Source organism: Heteronotia binoei, chromosome 1 (genome assembly GCF_032191835.1).
Source record: "Heteronotia binoei isolate CCM8104 ecotype False Entrance Well chromosome 1, APGP_CSIRO_Hbin_v1, whole genome shotgun sequence".
Classification (NCBI taxonomy): Eukaryota; Metazoa; Chordata; class Lepidosauria; order Squamata; family Gekkonidae; genus Heteronotia; species Heteronotia binoei.
In genome coordinates, this window is record NC_083223.1 from 83,623,652 (window position 1) to 83,644,926 (window position 21,275).

A 21,275-nucleotide genomic window follows, 5' to 3' on the forward strand; every position below is an offset into this window, starting at 1 on the left:
ACTACTGCAGTTTTAAGTCTGTAGTGTATCAAGGCAAATTGCCATCACCAATTCAACACATTTATGTTCTCTCTCATGATATTCCCAAATCAATCAATTATAATTGCTAAAAGAATTACCACAGAATTTTACACTACAAAATGGTCTGAAAGTCTAAAGACATCAAATACCTTTCCATTAATAGTGCACGGGTTTGGTTCCTAAAGAGATGGACTCTTCCTACTGTGACTTCTTCTTCCCCAATTATGATTTCTGGTTTATAAAGCTGACAGTAGTATTCAGCCTGCAGGAAAAAAAACACATGAATGAACTCTGCTTTGCTGCTCTTATGTGCTGCAAGTTCCAACTTACGGTGACTCATGAGTTAATGACCTCCAAAATGTCTTACCATTAACAGCCCTGATCAGGTCCTACAAACAGTGGCTTCCTATACTGAGTCAACTGACTGTCAGGGTTGGGGACAAACCCCAAGGCTGATCCATCCTCAGCCATATTTAGAATGACCTTGAGGGCCCCTGGAGGTCTCAGAATGGGGAGGGGTGGAAGTTTTTACACCTTGTAATACCTCTGTCAGAGCCTTCTCACACATGCATGCAAGCTGGCCCAAGTCTTCTCCTTCCCAATCACCACATCTGTCCTTCTTTTATCCTTTCTCCCCTTCCCAGTTCCACCACTTTGTGCTTCAGATTGACCCTCTGCCCTACCCTTCCCATGTTGGTCCTTTCCCTCTGGTATATTTCCTCAAATTTTTCTTTTTTCCTTGGCTTTTCTTTCTTTTTGTTTTTATATGTATATCTGAAAAACTCTTTAAGAAATCAGATGTTGTGGCAAACTCATTTATTTTAAAATTTATGTAGATTTATAGTCCGCCCTTCCCCATAATGGGCTCAGGGTGGATCACAAGCACGATAACACAGTAAAACTGTAAAAATCCAACAATAAAACCATAAAACAATCAATGAATAATCAAAACATGCAGAATAGATGGTACACCACATTTTATAGATTAAGAGGATGCTAGCTTGCCTCAACCAAAAGCCTGGCGGAATAGCTCTGTTTTGCAGGCCCTACGGAAAGGTAGTAAGTTCAGTAGGGCCCAAATTTCCATAGGGAGCTGATTCCACCAGATCGGGGTCAGGGCCGAAAAGGCCCTGGCCCTGGTCGAGGCAAGCTGAAAGCTCTTCATGATCCACACGATCAAAAGATTTGCTGTAGTCTATGACCAATACTGCCATTAGCCTATGTCCTGGTTTTGTTCTTGGCTCTCAAGTTTGCACAGGGCAGGCTGCAAGCAGGGAACACATAGGCTCACTGCAGAGATGCAAATGAAGAATCTGGGAGAGCCACTGTGAGGAGCCCCATGCAGAAGGGAGGCAAGTGCTAAGTGCGGGATTAGTCTATGATACAGAACCTGATTTTCTTCTAAAATTCTCTGCTACGCTCCAGTAACCATCATAAATTTGCAATATGATCTCTAGTGCCTCTTCCTTTCCTGAATCCAGCTTAAACATATGGGGTTTTTTTTTCTTCCATATACGCTAAGAGTCTTTGTTGTAAAACTTTGAGCTTCACTTCGCTTCTGTATGAAATTAATGTAATGGCTTACTACAATATAAATACAGAATGTAGCCTTGTACTATATATCACACAACTGAGTATTAAGATGTGTTGCCTACAAATCCAAGAGTCACTTTAGAATAGTGTAAACTCCTGCCCCATCCCAATGGATTTTGGACTCTGAACAATCACCTCCTATCACTAGGTGTTTTTTCCAACCACTTCCAGCTTCAGAAGCCATGCAGCACAGAAAGCTACTATTCAAGAAATATACATCTAATGCCTATATATGAGTATAAGACTAGTTGCATAGTTCTTAAATCCCAGCTGTTGTTCCTTTTTTTAAAGCCACAGATACTTAGAAAATAAGATGAATACAATATTTCATTGACTGAAATCCCTCAGGAAGAGGCAAGAATGAACATTACCAAGCTATTTCATCAGACTGATTTTCCCCCTGTGCAACAGGACACTGACAAAATATCTGTTAAAAGTGTGTGACAACTTTTAAAGTACCTTTTCCTTGGAAATGTTCAGTTGGCTCCCAATGATTTCTGCTATCTTCATTCTGCTGCTATGCTTGGACAACATAGCGGTGAAACAGTCCAATGCCTGTCCAGGGGAGGGAGGAGAGAAGGAAAAAAGAATGAATAATTTCTAAGGGGAAAGCCAAACTGAGAGTGATGTCCAATAGCACAGCAATAGCCAGAAGCCTGGGAAGAGGCTGGCTGTTAGGGGATAGAGCTGCTAGGTCAGGGGAGAGAATACTTCTCAGATGGTGAGGTCAAAGAGCATGACATGGTTGAGGGCTCTGCCCCAAACCCCAATGCTGAGCCAACGCTGTAGAAGGCATTAAGGACAGCTGCAGAGCGGAGTTAGGCACCACAAGGCAGGAGTAACACATGTGCCTAAGAACATGAGAGGTAATTACAGGAGAGTAGGCTAGGAGAGGGACTGAAGGCGGCTGTATCAAGGGAGTGCTGAAACTGCCTTGAGGGAGCCCTGCATGCTATAAAGAAGCTGAATGTTTGTTGCCACAACCTGCGCCATGATCATAGTGCCTGCTCGCTGGAGGGCATCAACCAAGCTCGCTAAAACCTTACAAGCGGGACGTGGCAGTGTCGAGTGAGATCCAATGACCACACTATGGGTAAGTTCAGTTATTCAAAAACTCTCCTTTCATGAGATATCTCTGCCCTAATGCAACTCCAGAACAACTATCACTTCCTAGCAGTTATTCATGTCACTACAATCATATGTATCACCACATGGAAGCAGCAGCTCTACCTGGGTTGGACAGTATCTGAGGATAGACTATTAAATTTCTGAACCAGTCCATTTCTTAAATGCAACCTAGATTTGTGTCAATATCACCTGAAACAAAGAGCAGCTCATACCTCATGAAAAACATTCAGCACAGTAGAGGGAGAAGATCTGTCAAAGCGGTAAGCAACCCTGTTGCACCAATTCAGTAAGTCCCTAAGGTAAAATGAGAAATTTTTTGAAGCAGCTGAACAGCAGTGCTTTCATTTAATACTCCCCCACCTGCACACTTCTACAGTTCCCTCTTCATTAACTGCTTGGCATTAAAAAGAATACCAACTCATCACATTTTTTATTCAATTAATGGATTCTCGCTAGGAATTTCAATTAAGGCCAAGAGAAATGGCCTCCAAAACTTTAGGGAGCAGTTGTCCAAAGATGATTTGTTTCCCAGACCAAAATATAAATCAGCTTAGATATATATTACAATACCTCAGAGATAACTCTCTGCCCTCTAAACTTGGCCTTTTGGTTTCTGGTAATAAGTGAGATGCATCTTCTGTTGTTTTCTCATCTCCTGAAATCTTATTTTCAGACTGATGTTTGTTGCCAATAAGTCTAATGTAGATGTCTAACAGGCAATCCATTACTGTAGAAAGTTTAGGAAAACTCTTTTGAAGAATCTGTAAAAGGGAAATATGTTATTTCAGCCAAGGGCTTACACTAATGCTTCAACAGTGAAACAGCACCCTGATTTTTACTCCAATACTGACATGTAGAATCCTAAAAATAATATGAAGAAAATTCGTTTAGTACAACTGAACTCCATGGTCCAAGTTGTTTAATCCTCCTACTCACATGTAGTGAGAGAGCAGGACTTCACCCAGCCACCAGAAGTGGTTATCACATCTTGTTAGCACCCGAATACACACAAAATTTAAGTATGTAAGTGCCTATAGCAAGTCAACTCTGATTGCATATGGGATGTCAATGTTATCTGAATAGTAGCTACTTGGAAAAAAAAATTCTCATGTGAAGGCACAAACGTAATGACTGAAAGCCTGTATCTGGAAGGCAACTTCACAGTGCCGGATGTATACATGTGGTTATCACATTTTGTTAGCTGATTTCACATTTAGCCTTGAGGTATGATTCAGCCAAGTCATTCCACAGAAGCTGGCCTTATTTGCTTTGTACAAACTAAACATAGTTGGGGTTGCTTCCCACGTGTGATGCGCGTGTGTGTGTGTATGTAAAATATCTGTTTGATCCACTGTCATGTTTGGCAATATTAACCAAGTTTCAGGTGTAATAAAATCAAATTAGCTAACATTACTGAAAGATATATGCCATCAAGTAGCCTCCAACTTATGGTCAACCTATGAATTATTTACCCCCAAATGTCCTAGCACTAACAGCCTTGGATCAGGTCTTGCAATCTGAAGGCCAGGGCCTCCTTTATTGATACTACTATTATCAATAAACAAGCCCTTAAAACCTTTTTTTTTGTCAATGGGCTCTGGGTTCAATAAAATCAGCCAAATTCTATTTGACCATTCTTTTAGACCTAACACAGGTTTTTCTTTACTTTTTAAGTTGACCATCAAGAGCACAAGCGAACTGGTTATGCCAATAGAGCTAGTTTGGAAAATCTCTCTATGGCAGCTTCCATTATTCATTGGCTTGCCTCTTCACAGGTCACCTGAAATCATGCATGAGCTATGCATTCATCTTCCCTAAGTGCCTTCTGTAACATAACAATCATTTTTATGAATACTGCAGAAAGCCAACATTGCTTAAACAACATTCTTTACTAGTTAAACAATCTTAGGCACCAACATATAAGAAATCATGAGATGTCAAGGTACTGAATTTGAAGTTTTTAAAAGAGTCTTAACCTTTTTGCCAAGGATCACAGTTTTTATCTACAAAAACAAGAGTAGTGAATGCATTTTTTAAAATTTCAAATGAAAGGATTACACAGAGGCTGTCACCTATTCAAAAGATTACACCTCTTCATCTCCCCACCCCAAAAAATACCTCTTTGAGTTCAGCCTTAGGCATATTATCAAGCCGAATCTTCATCCAGTACTTGTCTAGAAGAGCAGCATGGCTGTTCTGTTGTCTGTACCAACCACCACTATAGTTGAAGACTCTAAATTTATCAAGTCACAGGTTATTTTTCAATAAAGTTGAAGAATTAGAATTGTTATAGAACAGAACAGATCAAGCCTAACCACTCACAGATTAGCAGGGGTTCTAGAGATCACTCGGCCTGCAGGGCCAAAGCCCCAAAAGTCATCAGCACAAGAAACTTAATATACATCATCTACAGTTCCCTTACTCAAAAATGGTTATTTCTTAATTTTAAAATGCCTAATAATGAATAGTGTCATTTATAGTAGCAACAACAGTCTTTATAATAGTATTCATGCTAAAACACTCCAAATATATAACTTTGTATGTGCCTTTATATAAACAAAGTGTTTACAAAATGGCACGATCCATATTACTGAAGTTTTCCGTTTCTATTTTGATGTGCCTACATTGTAATCATATCCAAACATAGTGGTTCGGTTTCATTTAGCTGTAACAAGATTTGACAGACAGGTTAGGCACTCCCTAAGAGCAACCAATAAAAGCTGACAGAACGCTAGGGAAAAGCAGTTGTAAAACAGTAGTTAAGAGAGCAGTTGGGAGTTTAGAGAAAAGAGTGTCTGGCTAAGTAAAACTATGGAGAATAGCCATTTTAAGCTGATTAAAAATGGGCAACCTGTAACAAACAATCACAATTACAGGAATAGGGAAACCATTCAAAAGTTCAATTGGAAATGAAATGTTGTTGACATCTACCTTACTTTCTTTGATGTTATGTTCCATAATAAAAGTTAACTTCTTGTTTTGTTTGACTGTGTATTTTGAGGAAAGAAATGAACATACACAAACTAGTGAAGATCTTGGCTTAAATATATGTTTAGGATATGATGGCAGTGTGTGAATGGAACAGTGTCTAAGAACATAAGAGAAGCCATGTTGAATCAGGCCAGTGGCCCATCCAGTCCAACACTCTGTGTCACACAGTCGTCAAGTGCCATCAGGACATCCATCAGCAGGGCCAGAACTCCAGAAGCCCTCCCACTGTTGCCTCCCAAGTACCAAGAAAAAGAGCATCACTGACCCCAAGTGTTTCATCTATACAATGTGGCTAACAGCCAATGATGGACCTCTGTTCCATATTTATCCAATCCCCTCTTGAAGCTGTCTATGCTTATAGCTACCACTTCCTGCAGCAGTGAATTCCACGTGTTAATCACTCTTTCAGTGAAGAAATACTTCCTTGAGCCCCCGACACCAGTAACTCAGTAAAGTGTTTGAGTGAGAGCCTGTTATTAAAGAAGGCTGGGCTACCCTGACTGCTGTACTCTGAGTGAGAGCACCTGAGGTGTGAAATAATAATGGCTCTCTATATATTTTGAAAGATGAGAAGGGTAGCAAGTGTGATGGCCTGACCTATGTGTAAGCCAGAACTGGTGAGAAAAGAAGAGGTTTTAAGAGGGTGGTAGGCACTCTGTGAGAGTGGAGAAGGAGCACCACACAAGACTATCTACCTTCTTGTTGCAAAAAGATGGAATCCAGGAGCCACTTTTATACAGTCACTACGCCCAGGAATCAATAGTTCTCTGTTTTCCAAAAGAGGAATCAATACAGAGATCTAAGCAAGAAAAAAAACACCAGAGAATATTAGTTCACCATCAATACTTACAAACATACAGCTCTAATACAGCCTTACAGTAGGAGGCAGAACTGCATACCACATCCAGAGGAGCATAGTCAATATCTTCTAAGAGTATCCAGTGACCTTTGCTCACTGCCTGGGTCAAGGTCCCTGGTTGCCACACGAATTCACCTGGTATGTCTGTACAACGGTACATGCCCAGTAAGACCTATCAAAAATAAAAGCAAGCAAGTTAAAGAACTCATTACATGTCTTTGCATAAACAAAAGATCAATGCATGCAAACACAAAGATTTCTGAAATACAACTGCTGTTTTTTCTTCTATAATTGCCATCCTGTCAATTATAATTTGGGTTGGATCCAAAGGCCACAGAACAAAATTCACCTGTCTTTACCTCCCACTGCAGACCACAGAGTTCCTCAAAATGTTGATCTTGAGGGACGGGGACCTTGGGGTGGGGATTTGTAGTGCATATGTGAGGACTCTGGGAAATTTTTCCCCTCACCCTTCTTCTGATAGAGAATCACAAGATTCAATCCTTAGTTTCTCAACTTTGGAACAATCTACATTACATATAAATGCATTATACATACGTTTTAAAAAATCAACTATAGTCAGGGGAACAAGTATCAGTGTAGTATTTACTACTAAGATTAAAAAATGACTATATAAGGTTGAAAAGCTTTATCAAATACAAATTTTACTTTTAAAAAGTATAAAAATTCTAACTAATGTGTGTAAGCCTATTTACAGATATGCCATGATGGATCTAATTCACTAATTTTCACTAATTCATCCTTTCTGCTACACCCTGCTGCTCTGCTTCTAACAAACCAAGATTGTTCTAACATGCTTTTCAAGGACTTAGGGGGCTGCAATTTGAAGAATCAAGGCCATTATCAGCAGGGGCACCCATCTGTGACATGCTGTCCACATGGAAGTTTGTGCCATCTAGCTTTTAGGAGCCAAGTCAGGATGCTTTTATTTGCTTAGGGTTCCATCTGAGTTCTCTCTTAGTGACTACCAAAGATTTTAGGGCTTTTCAGCTCATTTTGGGGGGTTTTATCTATTTTATTGCCCACATATTACTTTATATATTTTTGTCTGAATTTTATCTGGTTACAATCATTCTCATTATTGTTTTCTTCTTCTATGATTTGCTCCTATTCATGATTCTCTTTCTTTAGTAGTATGGTTTGGACTGCTTTACTGTTAACTGATTACGCTTACATATTTTTCTGGAGATGTAGCGAAGAAATACAATAAATAAAATTCTAGTATTAGCACTGCGTTTGGAATAACCACTTTGAAAGGTTTTAATATGAGTAGTTATTCCAGTAAACCTATGTAATTGCATCAAAATGCAAGACAAGTATAGGCGTCTGATCAATGAATCCATTTTTGTCTCATTGTAAGTTTATAAACATATTGTAGTATTTTTATAAAGTTGGTTAAAACCAGGGTGGATACAGCCATCATGATTTAAATCACTAGCCAGTAAGACTTGATTTAAATCATAGTTTTCTACATAAAGACTCATTTTTGCTGGTATAACCTTAATATTCACAATTAGATGAAGATTTCATTTTTAGAATAACAACTGTTCATATTAGTTTTATAGTTATATAAAAATATTGATTTCAATACTATTAGAAACACATTATAGATAGGTAGAGGAACTTCATTAAAATATTCCCAAACTGGGTCTCTTTACGGCCTGCTGCCATTATAGGTTTTCTCCTCCAGGGAAAGAATAATGTGATAAACCTTGGGTTATACACACAAACGATCCAAAGTCTTGTGGAGTATTCTGCTCAAAAAGTTTCACTTTCATTTTTACTGCCTGCCCCTCCCTCCTCACACTTAAGTTTCTTCTTGTGCAGATCTATTCCACTTAGGGTTGACAAGTCCAATTCAAGAAATATCTGGGGACTTTGGGGGTGGAGCCAGGAGACATTAGGGGTGGAGCCAGGAGCAAGGGTGTCACAAGCATAAATGAACTCCAAGGGAATTCTGGCCTTCACATTTAAAGGGACGGCACACCTTTTCAATTCCTTCCTTCCATAGGAAATAATGAAGGATAGGGGCACCTTCTTTTGGGGCTCATAGAATTGGACCCCGTGGACCCCTTTTTGAAACGTGGGGGGTATTTTGGGGAGAGGCACTAGATGCTATACTGCAAATTTGGTGCCTCTACCCTAACCCTCCCCCCCCAGATACCCGCGGATCAATTCTCCATGATTTTCTATGGGAATAAATCTCCATAGGGAATAAAAACAGGTTGCTTACCTGTAACTGATGATCTTCGAGTGGTCATCTGTGCAGTCACACACATGGGTCTTGCCGCAGGCAACGGATCCATACCTCGGAGCTCCAATAGCTCGTTTATAACGTCTTTTGGCGCGCTTTCCTCCCGCCCTGGGGAGCAGGCAGCGACCGCGCATGCCTGGAGCGGGGGGAGAGCGCCCATTCCACTCAGTTTCTTCCAGCCGCCGTTGGCACTGACACTATACAAGGTTAAGCAACAATTACAGGAGGCCAGCAGCGGGGAAGGCTGGGTGGGCGTGTGTGACTGCACAGATGACCACTCGAAGATCATCAGTTACAGGTAAGCAACCTGTTTATCTTCTTCGTGGTCTCTGTGCAGTCCCACACATGGGTGACTAGCCAGCTAGATGACCTGGAGGAGGGTGCTGGTAAAGAAGAAGGTTAGTCACATAAAGCAACCAAATGCAATGACAGCATATTAAACAGCATGGAATGCAACGTAAAGATGGAAGCGGATGCACTCACCCTGACTTCAGTGGAAGATGGATCTGAGGACCGCTTGGCCGAAGGAGGCGTCACGTCTCGCACGAACGTCTAGCGCATAATGAGAGACGAACGTGGATGGGGAGGACCAGGATGCAGCCGCACAAATGTCCTCCAGAGAAACGCCTTGCAGAAAAGCCGAAGAAGTCGAGACCGCTCTAGTAGAGTGGGCCTTAAGGCCTTCGGGCAAAGGCTGTTTAGCCAGTTCGTAGCACAACCTGATGGCACTGACTACCCATTTAGACAGTCTTTGGGTAGAAATTTTAAGACCTTTGTGTGGGTTCCCGTAGGCCACAAATAGGTTAGGGTCCTTACGGAAAGGTTGTGTACGATCAAGGTAGAAGGATAAAGCCCTTCTGACGTCCAAGGAATGCAGGGCTCGTTGTCCCTGGTCGGATGGGTTGGAGAAAAACGTTGGTAGAGAAGTTGAAGTTGATAAGTGGAACTGGGAGACAACTTTAGGCAGGAACGCAGGGTCCGGTCGCAAAACCACTTTGTCCCTGTGGAAAATGGTGTAGGGAGGATCGTAACGGAAGGCGCATAAGTCACTTGCCCGTTTACCTGAGGTAAGGGCTACAAGTAATGCTGTCTTCCAGGAGAGAAGGTTGAGGTCTATGGTGGCCATAGGTTCAAAGGGGGCCCTCATCAGGCAGGAGAGGACTAACGATAAACTCCACGTCGGAACAAAGGGCTTAACAGGTAGGTTGAGGTGCAACATGCCCTTAAGAAAGGACTTAGATAAAGGATGGGAGAACACAGTTTTGCCATCAACCGGGTTGTGGAAAGCAGAAATTGCAGAAAGGTGAACTTTCAAGGAGGAATAACAAAGTCCTGATTTTCGTAGAGATAGTCCAGGATCAGGTTCAGGGGTGCCGTTTCCGGCTGTAAATGATGAGATGTCGCAAAGGAACAGAAGCACTTCCATTTTCGCTGATAGGAAAGTCTCGTGGAAGGCTTCCTCGCGTTGAGGATAATATTGGCTACCTCTGCGGAGAGATAGGAGGATGTATTCTCCAGGCTACCAGGGCCAGGACTCGAGGGTTGTGGTGAAGAATCTGACCGCTGGCCTGAGAGAGAAGGTCGCCTACAGGAGGAAGTCGGCGGTAAGTGTGGCGGGACAGTTGAAGAAGCCTCGTGAACCACGGTTGCCGAGGCCACCATGGCGCAATGAGGATGCAGTCTGTGCCATCCCGAGCTATTTTGACCAACACCCGTGTCAGAAGGGGGGTTGGTGGGAAGAAGTAGTGAAGGGGACCCGTCCAGTTGTGTAGGAAGGCGTCGTTGCCCCTCCTGGAGTAAAATTGAGGACATTTGGCATTGTCCCTGGATGCAAAGACGTCCACCTTGGGTGTTCCGAAGCAACGGAAGATACGCCGAAGGTAGGTCGGATTGATGGACCATTCGTGGTCGTCTATGCGAAACCTGCTGAGGGAGTCGGCCAGAGTATTCTCCACACCCGGGAGATGAATGGCAGTCATGTATATGTTGTGCTTGACACACCATTCCCAGAGCATCACGGCTATACGGCAGAGACGGAGGGATCTGGTGCCCCCTTGCTTGTTTATGTAATAAACTGTTGCCATATTGTCCGTGGAGATCTGAACGTGCCGACCTCCTATCAGAGGGAGAAAGGATTGGAGGGCTCTGTGTACCGCAATCAGTTCTAAGCAGTTTATATGCATGGCTCTCTCGGAGGGTGTCCAAAGTCCTCTGACAGTCTTGTCCTCTAGGTGGGCTCCCCAACCCCACTTGGAGGCATCTGTAGTGACTGTGGCCGTGGGTGAAGTCGGTAGAAACGGCTTGCCCTCGAGGAGATTGTTGGGAACAGTCCACCACGTGAGGGATAGAAGCGCTCTCCGTGGAACAGTCAGCAAAACGCTTTGTGGTTGTGTCTGAGGGTGGTAGGCTCACACAAACCAGATTTGTAGTTGTCGCATCCGTAGCCTGGCAAAGCGGAGGACAGATGTTGTTGCGGCCATAAGGCCCAGCAGGCGCTGGATTGTGAACGCAGACTGACAGGGTTGTTGTTGCACTGACCCGGCTAGGTCGATAATAGTCTGTGCCCGATCCTCGGGGAGAAAGACACGATGTATGGAGGTGCATAGAAGGGCGCCTATAAACTTGAGGTCCTGGGTAGGTGTGAGGTGTGATTTTGATGCATTCACACGAAGGCCCAGGGAAGTCAGGAGAGTGAGAGCTGCGTTGAGGTTGTGCTCCAACTGTTGTTGTGTCGGGGCCACCAGAAGCCAGTCGTCGATGTATGGGAAGACTGGGATGTTCCGGATGCGAAGCGCAGCTGCCACCACTGCCATGCACTTGGTAAAGACGCGAGGCGCCGTGGATAGGCCGAATGGTAGGGACACATATTGGTAGTGGTCCGGGCCCATGGCAAACCGCAGATACTTCCGATGTTGAGGTCGGATAGTCACATGGAAGTAAGCGTTCTAAAGATCTAGAGAAGCCATCCAGGACCCCCTGGGGATGAGGGGCAAGATGGACTGCAGGGAGATCATTCTGAACTTCCTGTATTGGATGTGCTTGTTGAGCTTCCTCAGATCCAGAATGGGACGCCTGCCTCCATCCCTTTTGGGAACTAGGAAATATCTTGAATAGAAACCTGTCCCTCGGTGAAGGGGGGGGGACGGGCTCTATGGCGTTCTTGTGAAGTAAGTCCAGGATCTCCTGATGTAGGAGAGAAGACGGGGGAGTAGCTATGAAGTAGTGGTGGTGAGGTGGAGAAATGAACTCGATTGCGTAACCTAGGCGCACGATGGTCAGCACCCAGGAGTCGGTTGTTATCGAGTTCCAAGTGGGAAGGAATGGTGAGAGACGGGTGCGGAGCTCTGGTAGGGTGTGAGGAAAGTCAAAGAGACTGCTTAGAAGGGAGGGAGGACTTTTTGGGCTGCTGTGACCGAGGCCTTTGTTGAAACTGAGGCTTCTGCTGTCCACTCTTCCTTTTCCAGAAGTCATTGCGCCTAGGTGACCGTTGGCGCCTCTGGAATGATGGTCTCCAGGGTTTTGTACGATTGGGTTGTTGGGAGAACGGTTGAGAGACTCCCAAACGTTTTGCACGTTTGCGCCCGTCATCCACTGAGGTGAGAACCTCATCGGTGGAAGCGTGGAAGAGACCCAGGCCATCAAAGGGGAGGTCCTCGATCTTTTGCTTAATGTCCGGTTGTAAGTTGGTGGACCTTAGCCAGGCATGACGGCGTAGAGCAACAGAGGACGCAAAAACCCTTGAAGAGCAGGAGACAGCGTGGCGAATGGTATTTATTTGTTGCTTCGACACCCTAGACAGCTCTGATACCAGTCCAGAGGCCACCCGTTGAGAGGGTTCCGGAAGGGAAGGAATAAGAGGTGTAAATTGGTTGGCCAAGTTGAAGATGTAAGCCGAAAAGTAGGCTAGATAATTGTTCAGCTTAGAATTTGTTGACGCAAGGTTGAACATTTTCCTGGCCAGAGTGTCCAGTTTCCTGCCCTCTCGGTCTGGAGGTGCTGGATGGGAAGCCAGAAATTTAGCTTCGGGAGCATGGACTCTATAAAGCGAGTCCAAGCGCTTAGAGGTAGGTGGAATTGAAGCAGGTTTTTCCCAGGTTTCACGGAGGCCTTCGAGGTGCACCGGCAACATAGGAAGTAATGAACCAGGTGGAAAGTCAGTTTGTACAAGGTCGTGCACAATGTCAGAGACCTTAGGCGAGTCCGACGGAAGGGTAATGTCCAAGGCTTCAGCCATAGTAGTAATGAGATGGAGGTAGGCCTTGGAGGCATCAGATGGAGAGAGCCTGGGCTGTGGCGTCGAATCCGAGACTACCGAATCTGGATGGTCGTCGGAGTCAGATGAAGCTACGGAATCGGCGTCGGAACGGGAGTCCTCACCGGAAGGAGGATGTGGAGGCGGAATCGGGTCCGACGGGGTGGTCTTAGGCTTCACAACCGGATCGCGTTGGTCCGTGTGGGTAGAGACCGGGGGAGCAATCGAGGCAGAAGCTGACGGAGTGCGCGGCCTAGCACCTTCTAGCTGGTAGTGGTCCCGAGATTGCTGTACACATTCCCGTAGTCGCTCACGGAGTCGGGGGGAATAGCGAGAATAATCAGGTTCTCGGGTCCGATCAGGTTCTCGGGTCCGATCTTGACCACGGGCCCGTGGGTAGTACCGATCACGGGGTCTAGGTGAATCCGGAAAACGCTCGAGATCGCGGGGTCGCGGGGAATCCCGGTGTCGTGGGGAATCCCGAAGTCGTCGGTGGGAATCACGGAGTCGATCACGGGGTCTAGGAGAATCTCCGTACTGAATAGCAGAGTACGTTGAGTAACCTGAGCCCTCCACGGATGGGGACCGAGAAGGATGGAGGTACGGTCGGCGTCTAGGAGAAGGAGACCGAGAGAAATGGCGGTCGTACCTTGAAGGGGCATAGTAGTGTTGATAATACCCCGGAGAGTCGGAGTCTCGGCGCCGACGTGGCGATCTGGAACGGCCTCTAAGAGGCGACGACCCGGAGTGGACTCGATGAGTAGGTGAGCGAGGGCAACCTTCATTTGAAGCCTGAGTGGCCGAATCCTTATACAGGGGAGAAATCCCGATGTCCCGGAAGGATCCGATCCGAAGCGGAGGCTTAAAGTAGGCCTGGGTCGAATCAGTAGTCAGGTCAGGTTGCATGAAGTCGGTAGGAACCACGCTGTGCACTGAAGGTGAACGAGAGTGGACTGGTATAACCTCTACTGCTGTAGATGAGTGAGGAGTCAGCTGTGGCATGTCGGTAATGACGTCTGACGGAGTCGACAGTTCAAGCGGAAGTGCGGGCTGCGTCGAGGCCAAGGGATCCATAGGCGTTGAGGCTGGGGCCCGAGGCTTCTTAGGAGCCGAGTGCGAGTGGTGGAGTTTCCTCGGAGCCGAATCAGCTGATTCGGAAAGGCGAGATTTTTTGGGCGCTGAATCCGAGGATTCGAGATGGCGCGATTTTTTCGAAGCCTTATGGCCAGGATCGGCGTGCTTCGAAGATTTTTTCGCGGACCTGTGCTTCTGCTTAGAGAGAGACACGTCCGTAGAGGCCGAAGCTCCCGTTTGTTGTTGGGGAGGCGGCGAGTCCGACGCGGGCATAGCCCTCAGGGACAATTCAATAAGGAAACTCCGGAGCCTGGCTGCACGGTTTTTACGGGCCTGCTTGCCAAAGTTCGCACAGTGAGGGCAGGAGTCGACTCGATGAGCTTCACCCAAACAAAACAGGCAGTGGCTGTGGCCGTCTGACGAAGGGATTTTGGTCCCACAGCGCGTGCACTTTTTGAAGGTAACTTTCCCTTCCATGCGCTCCGGACAAGGGAGGGGAGGGAAGGGAGAAAAGGGGAAAGATAGCGCAGAAGGCGGGTTTTTGTTTTTTTTTTTTAATTTTTCAGGACGAAAGAGAATATGAAAACGGTGAGAAAGAGAAAATACTAGGTAGCGAAAGGAAGACGAAGAGATGAGGTAACGAACGAGCTAAGGAGGAACGCAGCGAGGAGGGTGTTGTCCGGGCGGCGGTAGGAAAGAAACTGAGTGGAATGGGCGCTCTCCCCCCGCTCCAGGCATGCGCGGTCGCTGCCTGCTCCCCAGGGCGGGAGGAAAGCGCGCCAAAAGACGTTATAAACGAGCTATTGGAGCTCCGAGGTATGGATCCGTTGCCTGCGGCAAGACCCATGTGTGGGACTGCACAGAGACCACGAAGAAGATCAAGAGTTCCCAGCAGACATTTCCCTCCCCTCCCCCCACTTTCTGACGATCCTGAAGTGGGAGGAGGGTCTCCAAACCGGGGGATCCCCTGCCCCCACCTGGGGATTGGCAACCCTAATTCCACTCCATGCAATCTTTTTCTATTCACTGAACTTAGTACTTAAGGGTTGATTCTGTGTACATAGGTTTGTAGAACAATGAGATTAAAGTCTTTTTCTTAACTCTGTTCATTTTATAACGTTTTTGCTGTGTAGAAGAGGCATGTGATCTCTGCAGACACAAATTACAGCTCTGAGAACTGCAAAACCAAGCATCTGTGTTCTGTGATAATATCTTGTAGACAGAGAAACTGCCCAGTAATCTTACAGAAACCTCTGGAAGAGCATGACATTGTGAATGGATTAATAGAATTTATTACCAAAAAAATCAAATATTGCATGCATATACAGCCTTATGCTTCAGAATTAAAAACTAATCCTTATTTCATAATGGAATAACCTTTGGATGATAATATATTTTCCTCAAAAAGCATTTTAATTAAAAGATCCGATTTAAATTTTTAAAATCTGAATTAAAAAAAAAATTCTAAAAATCATTGATTTTTATCCACCCTGGTTAAAACACTTTCCATTTTACCTTGCTGTCAGTTTGATCTCCTAGTTGGACCTTTAGAATGTGAGGTGGCTTCATTCTTCCTGTGACCGCTGCCAAGCATTCAACTATAGATGTTTTGCCACATCCTACTGGCCCTTCGAGTAACACTGCATTCTGTGACGCTACAGCCATAGCAAGCTTTTGAAGATTTGCACAGGTGGACTCAACCAACACAAACCGGTTCAAGATGCTGTCCTGCTGAGACAGAGAAAACAACTATAGCAACTGGACTTGAGTACTTAACAGAAACAGGATGTTTGAAACAGGCAAGGTCAAGATCTATGAGTGGAAAGTTGTTTTTACAGATAGGGACTACCTTTGATAGATCTTGGGGCAATGGCACTCTATACGGGCTTCTAAACTTGTATATTAACACCAACTTATTAGCTCAAGCTCCTGGCTCTGTGGGCAAAACTGCATTTCTTCAGTACAAGGAACTCTTTTCCTAGTGTTTCCCTCCACAATAGGAAGTACAGTTGGCTGTAACAGCAGACTTTTCTGGGGATAAAGATGTCAGGCTCAGTCACACTATTCAGTGCAACCATCATTCATGTTGGCAGTACAAGAGCACTGCTGATGCAGGATGGAGTCCCTTACTTTCACATCAACTATGCAACCAGTAAAAGAAAAACAGGGCTGCAGCACCAACCCCTCCACTGAATCTCAAAAAAACAGTTTAGATGGCTGTGTACTATTCCACATTTCTGCAGCTCTTTATCAAGCTCTTGGCTCCATTCCCAAGGTTTTCTCACTAGAAGGTCCTTTACATAGAATCTCTTTGCTTGCTAGTTCGCATCATGAAAACACCTCTAGCTAATCCAAAATGCTGAATTTCTACAACTATGGCCACTGTTGCAATGTAATTTGAATATGAATGTTTTACTTACATTTTCTCCAGGCCCAAAATTCTGTCTAGGTAGCACAACTCCACAGACTGCTACTACCTTTGCAGAAAGATCAGAAGATATCATCTCCCCTTGAGTGTACTGCTGTTCCTTCTCTTTGTTCCAAAAGATTGTGTCTGAGTTGGCCAAGACGAGGGCACGCTCCACATTCTGCATCCGCGATTCTTCTAGCAACCTGTCAAAGCCATAACCTGTCTTATTAAACTTTTTCTGAACAAGTGGAGGCAACCTTACTAAACCCGATGAAGTACTTCAAACAAAATAATCACCATCCATCTCCCCTCCAAAATACCACATGAAAGAAGCTAATAAAAAAAAAGTACCTACTTAAGTCTGAAATGTTTTAGTTCTTCTGGATTAAAGATCTTCTTCAGGAAAGCCAACCGATTATCATAATTCATACATGTAATCAAAGCAAGACAATTGGCAGTGTACCTAAAGAAAAAAAAGTAGTATTATGAAAGTTAGAGTAATAGGAAGAAAGAAGGCATGTAGGAAAAGGCTAGAAATATGGCTTAAAAAGCTATTTTAAGTTGCAGTTAATGGCATTCCTGGGTGAGAAAGGCCATGGTAAATTCTGAACATGGAGGGACCTTTCAGCTGAAGGAATGGAGCCATACAAAAACAAAACATTTCACAAGACCAAGCATTGTATGTACATCATGCTAAGGAGTGCTAATATCCACTTGAAGAAAAGGTGACTTTGCAGTATAAGACTATGCAGCATTATGCCAGTCTAAGTCTATGAAATCAACTGAGTTACACTGAAGTAACTCTACAAAGACTTGCACTTTATGCTTGTTATGCAAACTAGGTCTCTACTTTAATATACAAATTTTATTCATTTTCCTTTGTGAAAAAATATAACTGCTTTTGACAGTTTTATATTCCTTCAATGATGGCACGAAATGAATCTTATACTGAAACTTAGTCTTCAGACTTTAATTAATCTTCTTCTAGTACTTTGCAAACATAGTAAAAATAATGAAAAAAATTATTTCATTTAACAACAGTAAGGATGCAACCAGCATCTAACAGACATTAGGCTATTGCATGCTCACCAGCTTAGAAGATACGGCACATTCTGTTTTCCTTCATATTTAATACCAACATGCTTAGAAACTTTGTACCATAAAAACTGTGAAATAAAAGGACAACAGCCTCCTAATCATTTTAGGGAGTAACGTAAAATGAACAAGAAGAGATTGGATTTATAGCCTGTCCTTCACTCGAAGTCTAAAAGCCACTTACAATCTCCTTCCCTCACCCTCCCAACAATAGACATCCTGAGGTAGATAGGGCTGAAAAAGCTCTTTTGAGAACTGCTCCTGAGAGAACAGCTATGAGAGAACGTATAACCGACCCAAGGTAACACCAGCAGCTGCATGTGGAGGTCTGGAGAATCAAACCTAGTACTCCCAGATTAGAGTCACTATACCAAACTGGCTCTTTAGGGCCAAGAACCACAGGGATAATTATACCTAATTGTATAATAAGGCAATTGTTCATATGATAAACATGCACGTTTCAAAGGTAAAAGATACAGTATAAAAAGAAAACGACGTTATTGATGGTTCAATAAAACAGCAAGTAGACACACATTTTAATTTTGCTGTCCTTGGGCAGAGGTTTTTGGTATGAGACAAGAAAGGTGAACCCTTTAAGTAATGAACTGATGGAACAGGTAAGGGGTACTGAAATATCTTCTCATCTTTAATGACTTCCCATATATTATTGTACCGGTTTGTGATTGCAGGCACCAAAATTTTGGCTGCTATTAGTAAAAAGATATCCTTCTGATGTTTGGGTCTAAACAGCTAGTGACAAGGGGATGATTTTAGTCTGGTTAAGTAACCAGAAACAGCTAATCTTAAAATTTAGTGTAATCCCAGGCTTGGATATCTTGGTACATACTGCAGTTCAACCCTGGCCAAATAAGTCTCCAATCAAATACTGATAATTTAGTCCTACTGACAGAGTAAATGTAAAAAGACACCCCACTGTAAGTACTATACATCAACAATTCAGACTTACCATCGGACCAAAGTATCATGACTCCTCAGTAATGGAACACAAACACTCCAGTCCCACATCTCTCGGAATACAGACTGATCTTTCTGTAGGAATTTATAAGCTGCTTCCATGAGATCTCTTAATTTCATTCGTCTGCGCCCATACCGAACTGTGTTTGTATCCGAACTCTCCAGAAAGAGTCTTTGGAACACCGGTGAAGTATCCTTAAAATATCTCAAAGTAAATCTACAAGAAAAAAAGGCAGTGAAAGCAACTGGAACTTGAACAAAAAAATAAGGACATTTTCACTCAATCTAACAGAGCAGGACCTTTCATGTAAAGGCTCATTGTCACATAACTTGTTAATTGTAAAATATCTCAATGGTTTTATTACTTGAATGTGGACAGAAGTTGATAAAAAGTTATGGGTTGCATGAAGAGTAAAGGATAAGCTAAATGTTTTAATTGTAATAATGTTAGTATTAAGCGGAAAAAATAAGCACCATCAATTTTGCTAAACACACTAGAGGTCTGTTGTAAACCTGTGAGGTAGCACTGAAGGCAGCAAAGAAGCCTTAGTTTTCTGCCTCCATTGTGACTGCTAGTTCGCATCCAGCTGAATTATTCAGGGCAGTTTGGAATCTGACTTCCCCTGAAAAGTAGAGTCCCAAATTGATAATAATGATTTGGTATTTAGCAGAGATATTTTGCTAATTTTTTTGCAGATAAAACCTCTCAACTCCCCCACGACCTTGCTTCTAGTTCAAAGGCTGGTAGAATACTGAAGGCTCCATTGGCTCCATCTGGTCTTTTTTTTTTTTTTTTTACTACTTCTGCTTGCTCTCCTTATAGGAAATTGACAGTATTCTGCTAGGTGTGAAGCCTACAACCTGCTCCTTGGATCCTTGCCCTTCTTGGTTGGTGAAAGCCAGATGAAGGTGATAAGAGGCCTCCTAAGGGAGACTATTAACCAATCTCTCTGAAGGTTACTTTCATAGGTTCTTGAAGGCTCCTTAAGAAACCATCTCTAGATAAGAAGAACCTAGTCAATTACCACCCAGAGTCAAATTTACCATTGCCGAGAAAGATAATTGAGAGAGCAGTGGCTGAATTGCTTCAGGTCTTCCTGGATGAAACCTCCATGCTCAATCCTTTCCAATCCAGCTTCAGGCCTGGTTTTGTGCCCGGGACTGTGCTTGTAGCTCTGGTGGATGACCTCCACCAACAATTAGGTGGTTCAGAACTACTGATTTTACTAGATCTGTCAGAAGCATTTGATATAGCTGACCATTTGGTCCTGGTCAACTATCTGGCCTCATCAGGGGTACATGGTATTGACTTGAATTAGTTTTTCCTGTTCCTCCAGGGACACTCTCAGAGCTTTTGGGGTCCAGGTCTTCTCCTTATATGCAATAGATTGCAGTGTCCTGCAGAGTTCAGACTTGTCATTGATGTTGTTTAATACACACACACACAACCTCTAGCAAAACTCATCAGGAGATTTGGCATCAGGTACCATCAATACAATGACGACACTCAACTCTTTCTCCTGCTAGATAAGCAGCCAGATGCAGTCCTCCTGGCCTTGGGTCAGTTTCTGGATGCTGTGGTTGGATGGTTAAGGGAGAACTGGCTGAAGCTAAAACCATCAAAAGAGGAGATCAAGTGGCTGGGGAATGCCAGGTCTCTGGCGGGACTGCAATTCTGCTGGGCTGTACAAACAGAGGTGTAGTATCCAGATCATGTGAAGTGATGTTATCACTTCACTCTGTTCAGACCTCACCTCAAGTACCATGCTTAGCTTTGGGCACCACAATTTAAGAAGAATATAGATAAGCTGGAACAAGTCCAGAGGAGGGTAACAAAGATGCTGAGGGGTCTGGAGATCAAGTCCTACAAGGAAAGGCTGAAGAAGCTGGGTATGTTTAGCCTGGAGAGGAATAAGAGATGATATGATCACCATCTTCAAGTACCTGAAGGGCTGTGTGGAATTGTTTTCTATGATCCCAAAAGGTCAGACCAGAATCAATGGGTTGAAATTAAATAAGATTTTACGGCTCAACATCAGGAAGAACTTCCTGACAGAGCGGTTCCTCAGTGGAACAGACTCTCTCAAGAGGTGGTGGGCTCTCCTTCTTCTGAGGTTTTTAAACAGAGGCTAGACAGCCATCTGACAGTAATGCTGATTCCGTGAATTTAAGATTATGAGAGGGAAGGCAGGAAGGGCTGCATTAGTGCTTAGTCCTTGTTCTTACACACCCAGAGAAATGATGAGACACTTTGGGTTAGGAAACAATTTTCTCCAGGCCAGTTTCACCAGAGATCCTGGAAGGTTTTGTGGGCTTTTTTGCCATCTTCTGGGCATGTAGCAGGGGTAACTGGGGTGTGTGGAGGGAAGGTATTTGTGAATTTCCTGCATTGTGCAGGGTGGTTGGACTAGATGACCTTGGAGGTCCCTTTCAACTTTATGATTCTACTGGCTCTTGATGGAATCCCATTAAGTCTGCTGAACTCAGTAAAAAACCTGGCAGTGTGGCTTGATTTGTTGCTTGTGTTGGACAAACAAGTGCCCATGGCAGCAAGGTCAGCATTTTTCTTTCTACATCAAGCCCACCAATTGGCCCCCTCTTT

At 43.9% G+C, this 21,275-nt stretch overlaps 1 protein-coding gene across 1 annotated transcript in view; it reads right to left on the reverse strand.

Annotated features, from left to right (window-relative positions):
* LOC132570542 (midasin-like) overlaps positions 1 to 21,275 on the reverse strand; it is a 168,914-nt gene that overhangs the window by 139,866 nt on the left and 7,773 nt on the right. Inside the window, 11 exon segments of the mRNA XM_060237254.1 lie at positions 171 to 283; positions 2,074 to 2,169; positions 2,955 to 3,036; positions 3,313 to 3,503; positions 4,861 to 4,975; positions 6,429 to 6,532; positions 6,633 to 6,764; positions 15,709 to 15,924; positions 16,614 to 16,806; positions 16,959 to 17,066; positions 18,666 to 18,890. Coding sequence (XP_060093237.1) covers positions 171 to 283; positions 2,074 to 2,169; positions 2,955 to 3,036; positions 3,313 to 3,503; positions 4,861 to 4,975; positions 6,429 to 6,532; positions 6,633 to 6,764; positions 15,709 to 15,924; positions 16,614 to 16,806; positions 16,959 to 17,066; positions 18,666 to 18,890 — 1,575 coding nt within the window.